The following is a 13825-nucleotide window of genomic DNA, read 5'->3' as shown; positions in this document are numbered from 1 at the left end:
GGCAGTAAAAGATTGGGATAATAATTGGATTTTTTATGTAGTGGTCCGGAAGTTTCGATTGTGCAGAGCGAGCAATATGGCGTACTTGGAAGTTCGCTTGTTGGATGGGGCATGAAGTTTTAAAGTCATATTATTCAAATCTTTGCAATATCTATATCTCAATGAAAATGACAATGACAGCGATGTACTTTTTTTTTAAAGCTAGATTTATAGTTGTTTTTGTCAAGCCAAAGCTGATTTATTGTCATTATTATCACGAAAATACAACAAAGGTCACCTGTATATAGTTCCAGCTGAAAGCAGTGTCTATTTTGAAAATAGAAACCAAAACATTTTCAGTATTTTTAGATGAAGAACGTTGAAAACCATCTCAGAGTTTTACCGAGGTGAGAGCATTCGTTTGTATATGCAATTAACCCTCAGAAAACCGAGAAACGACTAAAATTTGAATCTGAGAAACGATTCAAATGTTTTGGATAAACCAAGCAATTATTAAAACCGTATTTATTTACAGGGGAATATTTTCTCAAAACAGTTACTTTGTACTATATGAACAGCGCTGCAGATCTTCTCACCAAGTAAAGTTTTTGTATGGTAATGATTTACCAATCTACGGACAACTTTAAGCTCACTTTGGAAAATTATAGTTTCTTGTAATTTTGTGACATGTTTTTTGTTGTTGAATGGGATCAGACATGTATTTTCTTAAGTTGCCCAAAACAGCCTTATTGTAACCTGTATAAAGAGAGCCCCTCAACAATAAAAATTGTGATTGTAAGCTTTTTTGTATGTTTTGGGGCTGTAAACTACTTTTTGTTCACCACAAAATCACAGATTAATGTCAACTAAACACTTACGGTCATTGTGTGAGCGCAGAAATGGCCCAAAGAAAAAGTCCAGTTATTTTAGAGAAAACAACAGTCAAACATAACTGGATTACTCGGATTAAACATTCCTAAAATAACACACACGGGTACGGCACTCCTGTCTCAACAATGACTGTATATTGCAGCCAGTTTTGCAGTGCGCCAAAAGTACCTTTGGCAAGGAGTTCTAAACGCCGGTGTTAAAAAAAACCTTCAAACCAATAACGTTGTCAGCACATGCTGACCTAACTTTAATATTTCAATTGTCTTATCCACGTCGAATTATACACTGATGTCCTAAACTGGACCAGTCCACACGTCCTAGGGGTTGTTTACAAAGGGACAGAACTCTGCCAGGATCTTCTGTGCATAAAATCGGTCCGTCAGTTGTCAGTCAATGTTAGATGAACCAAATTCAAAAAATATATTAATTAGGTTCACAAATAAGCCCAAGTTGACTCAGGCAATACATAGACATGTAAACAACACACGATGAGGAGGTTATTGAAAAACAAACCCATAACTGTGCTGACAACGTACCGGAGTTTCGATTGTTGCAATTTAATAAAAAGTGTATATTTTGAAGGTTTTTAATAATTGTCTTTTTTATTCTCTTGCACTTTGCAACACCACGGAGCTATAAGGGGGCGATTGCCTTGGTGCCTTTTGACACGCTCCAATAGAAGTATACCATTTTCTCATAGAGGTGCCCTTTACCATAACGAATTAAGTGCTATGGTAACCTTGCCCTTTCAAAAACGAAGCACCAGGCCTGCAAACTTAAAGGCACTAACAGGCTAAATAATTAGATACAAAGAACATGATAAGCTTTCGTAGCAAAAACTATTACTTACTCCAGATACATCTGATGAAGTAGTTATTGCAACGAAAGCATATGCAGTGTGTAGTTAGTCAGTTATAGTCTGTGCTACAACAAACTTCTTTGTTTCAAGTAACACACACATTCTATAATTATAACTTCATTCGTTGAGGGCGCGCTTTGTGCCAATCAATCGTGCTTGCATAAAACACTCCACAATAGGCGAGTTGTTGGGCTTAAACAATTCAAGGCCAATGCCCCCGAGCAAGTGCAATTCAGACACACAAAAGGCCTTGCAGACTATAAGATGCATACAGTAGAGATTTCTATGTAAAGTTATGCGACGGATGTACACCACACAAAAACTTTTTTTTAAGTTGGGTACTTTTGGCCCCAAAGAATGTCTGAAACCCTGACCTTTCGCCAACCCTACGTGTACAACCAACGTACATCGCTGTTCAATTTTAAAAGTATCGATAAAGCCTACATACCCATGAGGGACTTGAACAAAAGTGTTTATACTTCGTGAATGGAGTTTTAAACTAAGTGTTAAATCAATCATAACATAACGCAGGGTTATCAAAACTAGGACTTATGTGTAAATTGTCACTTAAGCGCAAATACTAACATCAAATGGTTTGAATGGTTGTGTTTGACAAGTCGAAGGTCGATAGGCTGCGTGGTAACGAAAACGGAACATTTTCAGCGTCACTTTATACCAAAGCTCCACTGCGAGAACCTAGTGTGTTAAAATTGTCACATCGGTGGCAAAAAGAGATTCAAACATTATTTGGGGTTAACATTTTACCAATGTAAATGTGTGTGCAGAAATAAGTCTTATTTTATAACACCATATGGTGTAAAATATGATACTCTTTTTGGCAATGTCAATGTTCACACTTGTATTGTCGGCAAAGAATTTAATTTCATAACATGCACTGTGAGTATTGCTGTTAAAGTAAGCCGAAACGTCTGTGGGACCACTTTCTTGATCTCACATTGGATCAGCCCTCCCCACACCCATCCCAAAAAGCCATTAAAATATCAAAGAGTACCGTATTAGGCATAGAAAGGCACTTTTCCCCGGTTGGTTTTTGGTATTTGTCAAAGACAAGTATCACCCATTTATAAAACAACAAATCTGTGGAAAATTGGGCTTGTTTAGGCCATCGAAGGTGCAGGAACAATAATTAAAAAAAGATGGCATATTGTTAGCCCTAAGGGCTCTTCCTCTGTACACATATACTGTAGTAAAACACGAAGTTGTATTGCCGCCAGGGCTAGCATAATGTGTGCTTTCATTCATGTTGCCCGAGAGAGGATTCATGCCTGAAGCTTTCCCGATATTCATTTGTTGGGGTGAAATTTATCTTCTCTAAAACTCCAGTGCTTCAAAGGATGCCGTTTCTCACAACATGGACAGCTCTTTAGAGTCCCTACACCAAGTAGATTTAGTAATAACACTCTTTGACCCTTACTTACCCGACTGATCACAGTATACATGAATAATGTTCATGTAGGCCAATGTAAGGTGCATTGGTGCATTAAATGGGAGACTTTTGGGACGCTTGGTGGCAGCAGACTTACCAGGTAAAATCCATTGTTGTCGGTCATGTGCGCACGCTCAGAACTATGGAAGTTTACCTGGTAAGTATGCAGCTATACGTCCCAAAGTCTCCCGTTGAACCTGTATGTCTACTTACTGCCCTGCAAACGAGCACACTGCAATAGTACTTGCACATACTTAATATTTTGTCTTAGATGTGAAATTCGTTTAGTCATGTTCCCCATCTCATAGCACTATAATAGTAGGCTAATTAGCCTTTTTGTGGTACGGAGGACGCTTTTGCACGGTTTCGTTTAATTAGTGTCTACTTATAGAGACATTTACCCAAACCTAATAATAGTGACATAGTGATGTGTTCGCCCATGAATTCTTCCTTCATGGTCCACCATACCTCAAAATGGCGTATTGGAGTATGAAGAAAGACACGAATTTCTTGGTTATACTTTAGGCACGAACAGACCTTGTGTTTCATGCGGACCGTACAGACAAAAGGTAAGTAGACAGAAAGTAACAAAGTAAAAACTAAATAACTAGCATTTCATTCCTCCCCCCTTATTTCAGGATTCTGTAAAAAACTTCTCAAAAGAAGTAAAGCAAGCACCTTATTGCATTCAGGGTCATACAATTCTATGTTTTTAAGTGGGTTGTGGGAAATTATTAGAAAATATACCCATTCATTTTTTTCCCCTTTGTTTTGTGCTTTCAAGCACCTCGTCGCCCACTAGAGTTTCGAGAGGGTTTTCATGGAACTGCCGCGGGCTAGACGTTGTTATGAAAGTGCCTCGCCAACTGTAAAAGGAAAAATAATGTGAACAGCGTACTTAAAAAACCCTACCTTGGTTGTCGAGGCAGGTACTTGCTCTTTTGTCAGAAATACCGTAGCACTGTGGAAATATTTCTATTGTTTGATCGAAATAATGGCCATTTCTATTTCTAAACACTGGCTTGATTGTGTAGCTGCGAGGTCTAGCTGTTTTTGAGTTCAGATTGAAGAGTCTTGGCAATGATCTGAATGAAGGGACGTCAATTTATCTGCAGGGGGTGCTAATAAAACCAGTTATGTCTATCAGACAAAATGAATATTATTGACGCAAAGGGTTTTTCTAGAATTATTACCTGATAAAACTGTGAATCAGTCATGTTGCAAAAGCAGGTCAAATAAACCAGGATACAAATGGGGAACTTTTAAGGTGAAAAGAAGGTAGGCCTACATATTTTTTTTGTGGGACGTCGAGTTAACCAACTTCCACCATGATCCTATATACAACTACAAAATCACGAAGAAAAAAATAAAAAACGATTTATTGTTAGACAGACAATCTGTACATTTTTCGTCGATTGGTTTGTTGGTCAAACGAGTCAATACACATAAACCACAGACGTTTTGGAATATTTTTTCAATGTTTATCATTACCTTTTTGTAAAAAAAAACCTTACAAATACTTGTATTCGATACAACACAGGGTTAGGATTTGGGAAATTGCTTTTGCTTTTCTTTTTTCAAACCATGGGAACGGGCATGCCCATTGCCATGCACAATACACAGTGTACAATAGTGCAGTGTACTGATTAGGCCCACTGACGTACATGTTTGTGAACGAACATGCTGGAATGCAACCGATTTAGTTTGCTGCTATTATTTGATTTCAATGGTTTTTTGAGAGAGACTTTTAGAGAACAGTATACCGTGTAGGTTTTCAGACGTATCGAAAACGAGAAAACGAGTCGAATGAACAAGCATCTCGAGTAATTAGTGTCGTCTAGTAACTGGTTCACATTTTCTTGATTTGTGCAATCATCATAGGCAATAATCCAATGTTTATACTATGAGATAGATTGGTCGTTGCCAGCTTGGAGTTTATATCCCCGTGAGGGAGTTTGGCAAGTACCACTAGTATTAGGCTTTCTATATCATAAGGCACCGCATATAACAACAATGTATATAAGTCTTTTGTGAGTTATTGTTCTTTCTGGGTGATCATGTCTTATTCGATTTTGTTTCAATGGACGAAACTTTTTTAGAGAAGCACATGCAGATTGCAGGGCAGTTCAAGCTTGAAGGCGCATGCGTGAGACCGCGCCCTGCGACGGCTCCACAGACATAAAGAACTGTATTATGTCGGTGGACGGCTCACCGCCACAGACATAAAGAACTTTATTATGTCGGTGGACGGCTCACCACACAGTGATGGTGATTGAGCGCCCGCTTGTGACACCCGTGGCGCATTTTCCAATTTACATTGCTTAGCCTGAACATCTGACGTCATACTTAGAGGTTTGTGAATAACGCCAGATACATCATTGCTTAATTCAAAGGGGTCGTTTCTGACAAAAATTTTTTCTTTATTACCAACAGCTCTTTATTAGTGCTCTTTCCAAGTAAGTTTTGGTGGTAATTAGTTTGTGGAGTGATTACCAAAATGAGCCTAAGGGCCGTGTCACGCGAGGCAATTTACAAGCAACCAGTTCCAGGCAATCTCCAAGAAGGAAAGACATTCACATTTCAATGTTCACGTCTTTTTCTTGTTGATCGTAAGACAATGTTCGAAAAGTGTGTCATGTGCCACCAAAGTGGTCCCGAAGCATGCACTGTAAGTTGGTTGCCTCCAAGTTGCCTGTAAAAGTTGCATCGTGTGACAAGGCCCTAACACCCGGTGTACGAGGGAAATCTGTCCCCAGAGATTCTGTCCCTATGGGAGGAGGATTCAAAAGAGGGCGCTACCAGAAGAAGTTTGCATTCATCGTTTGCCATTATGGGGGAACCGAATCTTTGAGGGGACCAAATCTCCTGCCACACCTGCAATAAACATTAAATTGTACAATGTGCACATATAAATACACACAAGTACAAAGTGCATACGCTAATTTGCATATAATGTGTTTACTACAGCATTATAGACAAGTTTTGCCCGTCAAAACGGCCTTTAAATCGGGATTACGCAGTTTCATAATAAGGGGAAGATAGATCAAGACTGGGACGATTCACGAGAGGGCGCCCTGCAAACTTGCCCCAAGTTCCTTGCTTGACAGGGGTTACAACCGAGCATGACGGTTCGTGGATGAGACCGGTGATGAGGCCGACCGAGCGAAGCAAGGCGAAACATGGCTCATCGAGATCGTGCACCACTTTCAACGAGGTTGCTGCATGCAAACCACCACCGCTCCCCTTTGATTCGCTCGATTCAGCGCCTCAACACAGGTGGGGACGAGCGGACCCTTCCGATATCGATCCCAGTTTCAACCAACAAAATAATTGAAGAGTACCAAAATTTAAGAGAGGACGTAATTTGCTTGAACATTTTACAAAATGTAAATTGTACAAGTACCAAACTTTGTTTACTTTGTGAAGCAAGCAATCAGAATGTTGACTTGCCTTATAATTAATTAACCTTTCATTTCTAAGAGTAATCAAGTACACTTAACACCATTTTAAAGACAAATGAGATACAAGAATGTTCTTTTACAGGTCTCGATCAGCTCATGTTCACCTGAAAGCAGTCAAATGCATTTTTAAAATGTGGCAGTTTTTAGTTCTTTGGAATTTGTTCTTGTTAAAAAGCGTGGTCAAGCCTTGCTAGTTTTGGTTTGTCGCCCTCTTGTGATATACATTGACTCGCGAATAGTAGATTTGAAAGCAGACTGTAATTTTGTTTTCGACAAATAGTATTTCGGGAGTCTTGGATCTCAGAGTATTGAAAACCAAGTTGCTTGAAATGAATATTTAATGTCTGAAGATTTGTTATAAATGAACAAACAACAAATGCAACAAAATTAATTATACAAATAAAATAATAACTGGTCTGTTTGAGGATCACAGTTTACTTTCTGACACAAAAAGTACAAAGGGGATACTGGTATGACTATCAAAGATTGAGAACCAATCTACAACATAAATTTGATCTCCACACAACAATCGAGCGATTCCTTAAAAAATAAGGTTATAAAAATCTCTTTAAATTTTTCTTTTCATTCTGAAAGTGTCATACAATAGGTGTGTGGTGTGGTGGTGCAATGCACTATTGCACAGGGGGTTAACAATGTGACTACCGAACATGCGGGGCTGTTATTTCTCATCACAAGGAAGTGGCTCATGTGATGAGAAATCGATAACTTGAACCGCAGTTATATACTGAACTGAAAAAGTTCTACTCGCTCTTTTAACGGCCGGACTGAAGTAAGCAACCACGTGCCTGGGCGAACCCACGACTGTAGAGAAGTTATCAAAAAAAAAAAGTCGTCTTTCGTTGAGAGGCAGAATATTTGAACACGATGGAGTCGAAAGTTAAGCGTGGTCTGTTATGCATTGGGATTCTGATGGGGATCCAGCTGGAGTGTGCCATGGGTATAACATCTGACAGTAAGTCTTTTTGCCTACAGCGGGGCAAGTTTACGTTTATTGGGGATGCACGGAGAGCAAATGTTTCTCAACTTTAGAACTGCCATCCTTAAAATTAATGTTCCTAACTTTTTTGAAGGATAATCGATTTAGAAAAACAGTTCCTAATTGAAAAGCACTACGACAGTGGCATTTTCGTAGTAGTGCGTACGGAGAATAACGAATCTGTCAATAAGTTGGCACTATATTGGTCAACTTAAAAAAAATCATTGAATATTAATTTTGATGTTTTTTTATGAGGCAAAATGTCTGTGTAAACGTCCATGCTCTCACTTAAAGGCACTGGACACTTTGGGTAATCGTCAAACACCAGTATTCTCACTTGGTGTGTCCCAACTATGCATAAAATATCAAACAAAAACATGATGATAATAATAATAAAAACACCCTTGATGCACAAAATGTGCGGGCTTTCAGATGCCTTATGAAGGCTGAAGCCCTGCAGTCTTTTATTATTTGAAGGAGAAATTACCTTTCTCAAAAACTACCTTACTTCAGAGGGAGCCGTTTCTCACAATGTTTTATACATCAACTGCTCTCCATTGCTCGTAACCAAGTAAGTTTTGTATGCAAACAATTATTTTAAATAATTACCATTGGTGTCCAGAGCTTTTAACAGTTGTGTGTCAATGCCAGTTGAATTGCCGAAGGACCATGTCAAAATTCACTGCAAAATGGTTTGCTGGATAGATTGGTATCGAAATGAATCACAAATTTAAAGTTATTGGCTTTAATGAAAAATCTGTCCTTCTGGCCCAAGCACAAACAGGTTTTAACTTGTTTAAAAAGGCATGGACACTTTTGGTAATCACTCAAAATAATTGCTAAACTGGGTAACAAGCAATGAAGAGCTGTTGATAGTATAACACATTGCGAGAAACGGCTCCCACGCCCGCCCACACAACCCTGCGGTTCCGGTTTGTTGGGTCCTGCTATTTATGTTCCATTATTGCTGATTCCCTCTAAGAAAAGAATTCCCTTGTGGATACAAAGTTTTTAAATGTTATTGTGGGGTCAATTGTTTTATTGTCCACACAGGAGCGTTCCTGTAAGCCCCCCACGACACAAACACAAAAACAAAAGCAACAATAAGAACACAACGTAACACAAACAAAACGGCCGCGACGGCGACAGCGACAGCAACAGCGACAGACAGTTACAGACAGCGACAGACAGCTTCATACAGCGACAGACAGCTAAAGACAGCGACAGACAGCGACAGTATTCAGCAGCAGTTACAGCAACAGCAAATAATATTAGACAATGCCGACGACAATGACAACGACGGTGACAGCGACAGGGACAGCAGCATCGACAGCAATAGCGAAAGCAGCTTACGATTCAGAGCCCCATCCTCTTTTCTTTGGTGTTAAGCCCTGTAAAGTGGCTGGCAGTTACAATTGCCTAATCATGGCAACAATATTCATGTTAGTAACACAATGATTTTGACCTCATGATCTCAAACCTTTTCTTCACTATAAGGTTTGCTGTTTTGTTCCCTTTTCCCTCCCGGACGCACGATAGGGGCCTACCCCTTAGTTGTATTGTCAAAATGTGGAGGAATGTATACATGCCCGCTTATTGTATGGAAACGAAAGTGGGTATAAAATTAGTATTGCCGCCAATTGCATAGCATTTTAGGAGAATCTATTTCTATTCTCGGTTCTCTGAAATCACAGGGTCCGTGAGGTAAGCATATTTTGCACATTTTCGTGCAAGGAAAATAATACATTTATACATAAAAACAGTTCTAAAGAATAACACAATTTCATTGGGGAAAAACTCCGAAACGAATTATTTTGACCGCGGTAACTCTTAAAGGTGCCTCTTAAAGGCACTATGTATACACTATTGGTAATTACTCAAAAGATTCGTCAGCATAAAAACTTGGTAACGAACCATGAAGAGCAGTTGGTTGTATTAAAGGAACACGTTGCCTTGGATCGGTCGAGTTGGTCTTTGAAAAGCGTTTGTTACCGTTTGTTATAAAATACATATGGTTAGAAAGATGTTTAAAAAGTAGAATACAATGATCCACACACATTTGCCTCGAAATTGCGTGGTTTTCCTTTTACTTTGCGAACTAACACAGTCGGCCATTTATGGGAGTCAAAATTTTGACTCCCATAAATGGCCGACCGTGTTTGTCGACAAGATAAAAGGAAAACCACGCAATTTCGAGTGATACTTGTGTGGATCATTATATTCTACTTTTAAAATATCTTTCTAATCATATGCATTCTATAACAATTGGTTACAATTACAATTACGCTTTTCAAAGACCAACTCGACCGATCCAAGGCAATGTGTTCCTTTAAACATTGAGAGAAACGGCTCCCTCTGAAGAAACGTAGTTTTTGAGAAAAAGGTAATTTCCCCCATGAATAAAAAACTTCAGGCCTGAAGATCTTTTCAGGCATCTGAAAGCACACACTTTGTGCAACAAGGTTTTCTAGCTGTTTCTCGGGCAACTTTGATGACCAATGAGTCCAAATTCGCACAGATTTGTATGCATATGTTGAGATACACCTAGCGAGAATACTTAGGTGTTTGACAATAACCAAAGGTGTCCAGTGCATTTAGGGATAACTCAGTGTCGTTCCCATTCATTCATGTTTACCATGATGTTTTTTTTTTTTTTCAGTTAACGCGTATGTTGGATGGGGCGTGGGGGTGATAGTGGCTGTCGCTGTTGGGTGCGTCGTCGCAGCGGTCCTCATATGTGTTTGCTGCGTGTGCCTGTGCTACCACCTCTGTTGCAAGCATCCACAAGCCACAACCACGACGATTGTAGTGCCCCCTGGCAATCAACAACAACCATACGTTCACCAACCTGGAGCGCCACCACCGGCCTACAACCAGCAGCCAATGGCCATGCAACAGTCTCCGGCACAAGGAGCTATGTAATTCTGCACGACAACCTCACATGTTTCGATGAGCCTTTTGACAAAAAAAATGGTGGACACTATGGTATTGCACTTTTTGGTTTGGGTGGATGTGATCAGATTTACCCAAATCTATAGTATTGTGTCCGCCATATACTTTAGAATGGACAATAATATGGTTCCGTGACTAGCGGTGCGGGTTAGGGCTATAATGACGGGTTAGGGTTAGGGTGATGGTTAGGGTAGGGTGAGGGAGGCTTCATACGTCAACAGGGTCAACCAAACAGATAAAGTCAATAATGAATCTACAATCCTAGGGAGGCTTCACACGATGGGCTTACGCAGGCCTCCTGTTGCATATCCCTCATCAATGGTTGTTTTATAAAGTTGAATTCAGAAAAGAAAACTCAACACGAACATCTGCAAATAATTCAACATTATGACAAATGTTGAAGTATGAATGTTTAATATAAACATTAATAACAATAAGGTAAATAAAATTAAACAAGACCACTAGATATTATACTAGCAATGGTGGTGAAGAATTCGGCTTCTCGTGAATTTAAATTAAAAAACGAATTTTTACTTTTAACTTTTAGACATCTCATAAGAAATAAATCTTAATCTAAAGCAGCACAAACAAAAACTTTTCTCGCTTGAATTACACTGATGTTGCATTTCATAGAACATAGTGGAAAATACGCCATGTTTTATTTTGTATGTGCTGTAAACACATGGTTGAACTTAACTGAAATTTTAGAAGCTAGATTTTTGTTTAAAGGTCGTATGTCTATAGTTTGCTTTTAAAAGCATAGTTAGTAACTATGTATGAGGCAGCACAAAAAGGAGTGATAACCTTTAAACAAATCGTTTGAATGTCGTTGTACTCATAGAATTTGTGATTTTTTTTAAAATTTTTTTTTCAGGCATAACATGATTTTTACTCTTTTTTTTTATCTGTACACATTTCTTCAGATATCTACAGCTCTTGGTCATTGTTTACTTCTTTTGATTTTGTAAACTCATAAAATACATTTCGTACACAGACATAATGCATTGCTTCGTCGGATCTTTCCAATCAAATTTGAAGGGACTGTAAAATAAGCAATCGTGTTTTATGTTTTATAGAAAAAAATATCTTCCCAACCGAGAATGAATATGGGGGCTGAACATGGATAATATAGTTTTTTTCTAAAGGCATTGGACACATTTGTAGTGTCAAATACCAGTATTCTCAATTTGTGTATCCAAGTATTATGTACAACAATTTGTTTGGCTCAATTGGTCATCGAAGTTGCCAGAAAAATAATGAAAGAAACAAATCCTTGCACAACTTTGTGTGCTTTCAGATGCCTAAAAAAGGCTTCAGGCCTGAAATCTTTTACTATCTTTCTAAACAAACTACATTTTTTCAGAGGGAGCCGTTTCTAACAATGTGATACTATCCACAGCTTTCGATTACTTGTTACTTAAACACTTTCTAGCTAACAATTATTTTGAGTGATAGTGTTCAGTGCCTTTAAATGGTCTTTGTGTTAAAGCATGTGTTATCTTAGTCGGGTAATGTCGCCATTGTGGCTGAAAGGGTTTTAAATGGTCTATGTTTACTTTTTGGAGGACAAAAAAACACAATGTCCACAGATGTACATTAAACTTACACAGTTTGAAGATAATGATGGCAGAAAGCTTCACTGAAAATATTACTTGCTGGGTGCTGTAGTTTTTGAGACGAAAATTATTTTAGCATGTAAAAATGTATTTTCATGACATTGTTTTACTCATTTCTCAAAAACTACAGCACATCAGAAACTGTGGACATTGTGTTTTGTGTTACAAAAAGTACCCAAATCTTTTAAATTAAAATTGTTAGATGGTAGTTGTTTGTCTTATGTATAGTTTTCTCTATAAAGTATAGTAACTAGTAGTGTAGGTGTTTTGTTTTGTATTTTATTATGTGGCAGCAATTTTGAGATAAATATTTTTTTCCCCGCAAATCCGTTTACCTGGAGTTATTTTTAATGTTGATGATTGTGTCTTAATAAACCAACGTATCTGTTGTTTTACATTTCATTTAGAATTTAGAAGTCTCCAAAATATAAACCTTTCTCATATGGCTGTGATAATACACTTTAATTTGATTATAATTGCAGAAAATTTAACCTTGTTTATCTACTTGCACCGTCCTCCATGCTTGAAGGCGGGGTCTATGATGGTGTTCAAGACATTCAGTTTTTAGACAGACACTATATCATTTATACTGGTCAATGTTAGACTCACAGCACTATATCATTTATACTGGTCAATGTTAGACTCACAACACTATATCATTTATACTGGTCAATGTTAGACTCACAGCACTATATTATTTATACTGGTCAATGTTAGAGTCACGGCACTATATCATTTATACTGGTCAATGTTAGACTCACAGCACTATATCATTTATACTGGTCAATGTTAGACTCACAGCACTATATCATTTATACTGGTCAATGTTAGACTCACAGCACTATATCATTTATACTGGTCAATGTTAGACTCACAGCACTATATCATTTATACTGGTCAATGTTAGACTCACAGCACTATATCATTTATACTGGTCAATGTTAGACTCACAGCACTATATCATTTATACTGGTCAATGTTAAACTCACAGCACTATATCATTTATACTGGTCAATGTTAGACTCACAGCACTATATCATTTATACTGGTCAATGTTAGACTCACGGCACTATATCATTTATACTGGTCAATGTTAGACTCACAGCACTATATCATTTATAGTGGTCAATGTTAAACTCACAGCACTATATCATTTATACTGGTCAATGTTAGACTCACAACACTATATCATTTATACTGGTCAATGTTAGACTCACAGCACTATATCATTTATACTGGTCAATGTTAGACTCACAGCACTATATCATTTATACTGGTCAATGTTAGACTCACGGCACTATATCATTTATACTGGTCAATGTTAGACTCACAGCACTATATCATTTATACTGGTCAATGTTAGACTCACAGCACTATATCATTTATACTGGTCAATGTTAGACTCACAGCACTATATCATTTATACTGGTCAATGTTAGACTCACAGCACTATATCATTTATACTGGTCAATGTTAGACTCACAGCACTATATCATTTATACTGGTCAATGTTAGACTCACAGCACTATATCATTTATACTGGTCAATGTTAGACTCACAACACTATATCATTTATACTGGTCAATGTTAGACTCACAGCACTATATCATTTATACTGGTCAA

General features: G+C 38.0%; 1 protein-coding gene across 1 annotated transcript; it reads left to right on the top strand.

Annotated features, from left to right (window-relative positions):
• The first annotated feature begins 3410 nt into the window (after positions 1-3410).
• On the top strand, positions 3411-11871 carry LOC117289573 (protein shisa-5-like). The gene is made up of 3 exons (XM_033770730.1): positions 3411-3745; positions 7232-7610; positions 10294-11871. Exons 2-3 carry the CDS (start codon positions 7523-7525, stop codon positions 10554-10556), a joined length of 351 nt encoding a protein of 116 aa, XP_033626621.1. The 5' UTR covers positions 3411-3745; positions 7232-7522; the 3' UTR covers positions 10557-11871.
• The last annotated feature ends 1954 nt before the right edge of the window (positions 11872-13825 follow it).

This window comes from Asterias rubens, chromosome 4 (genome assembly GCF_902459465.1).
Source record: "Asterias rubens chromosome 4, eAstRub1.3, whole genome shotgun sequence".
NCBI lineage: Eukaryota > Metazoa > Echinodermata > Asteroidea > Forcipulatida > Asteriidae > Asterias > Asterias rubens.
Note: the sequence above shows the minus strand (reverse complement) of the source record. Positions and strands in the feature narration are given on the sequence as shown.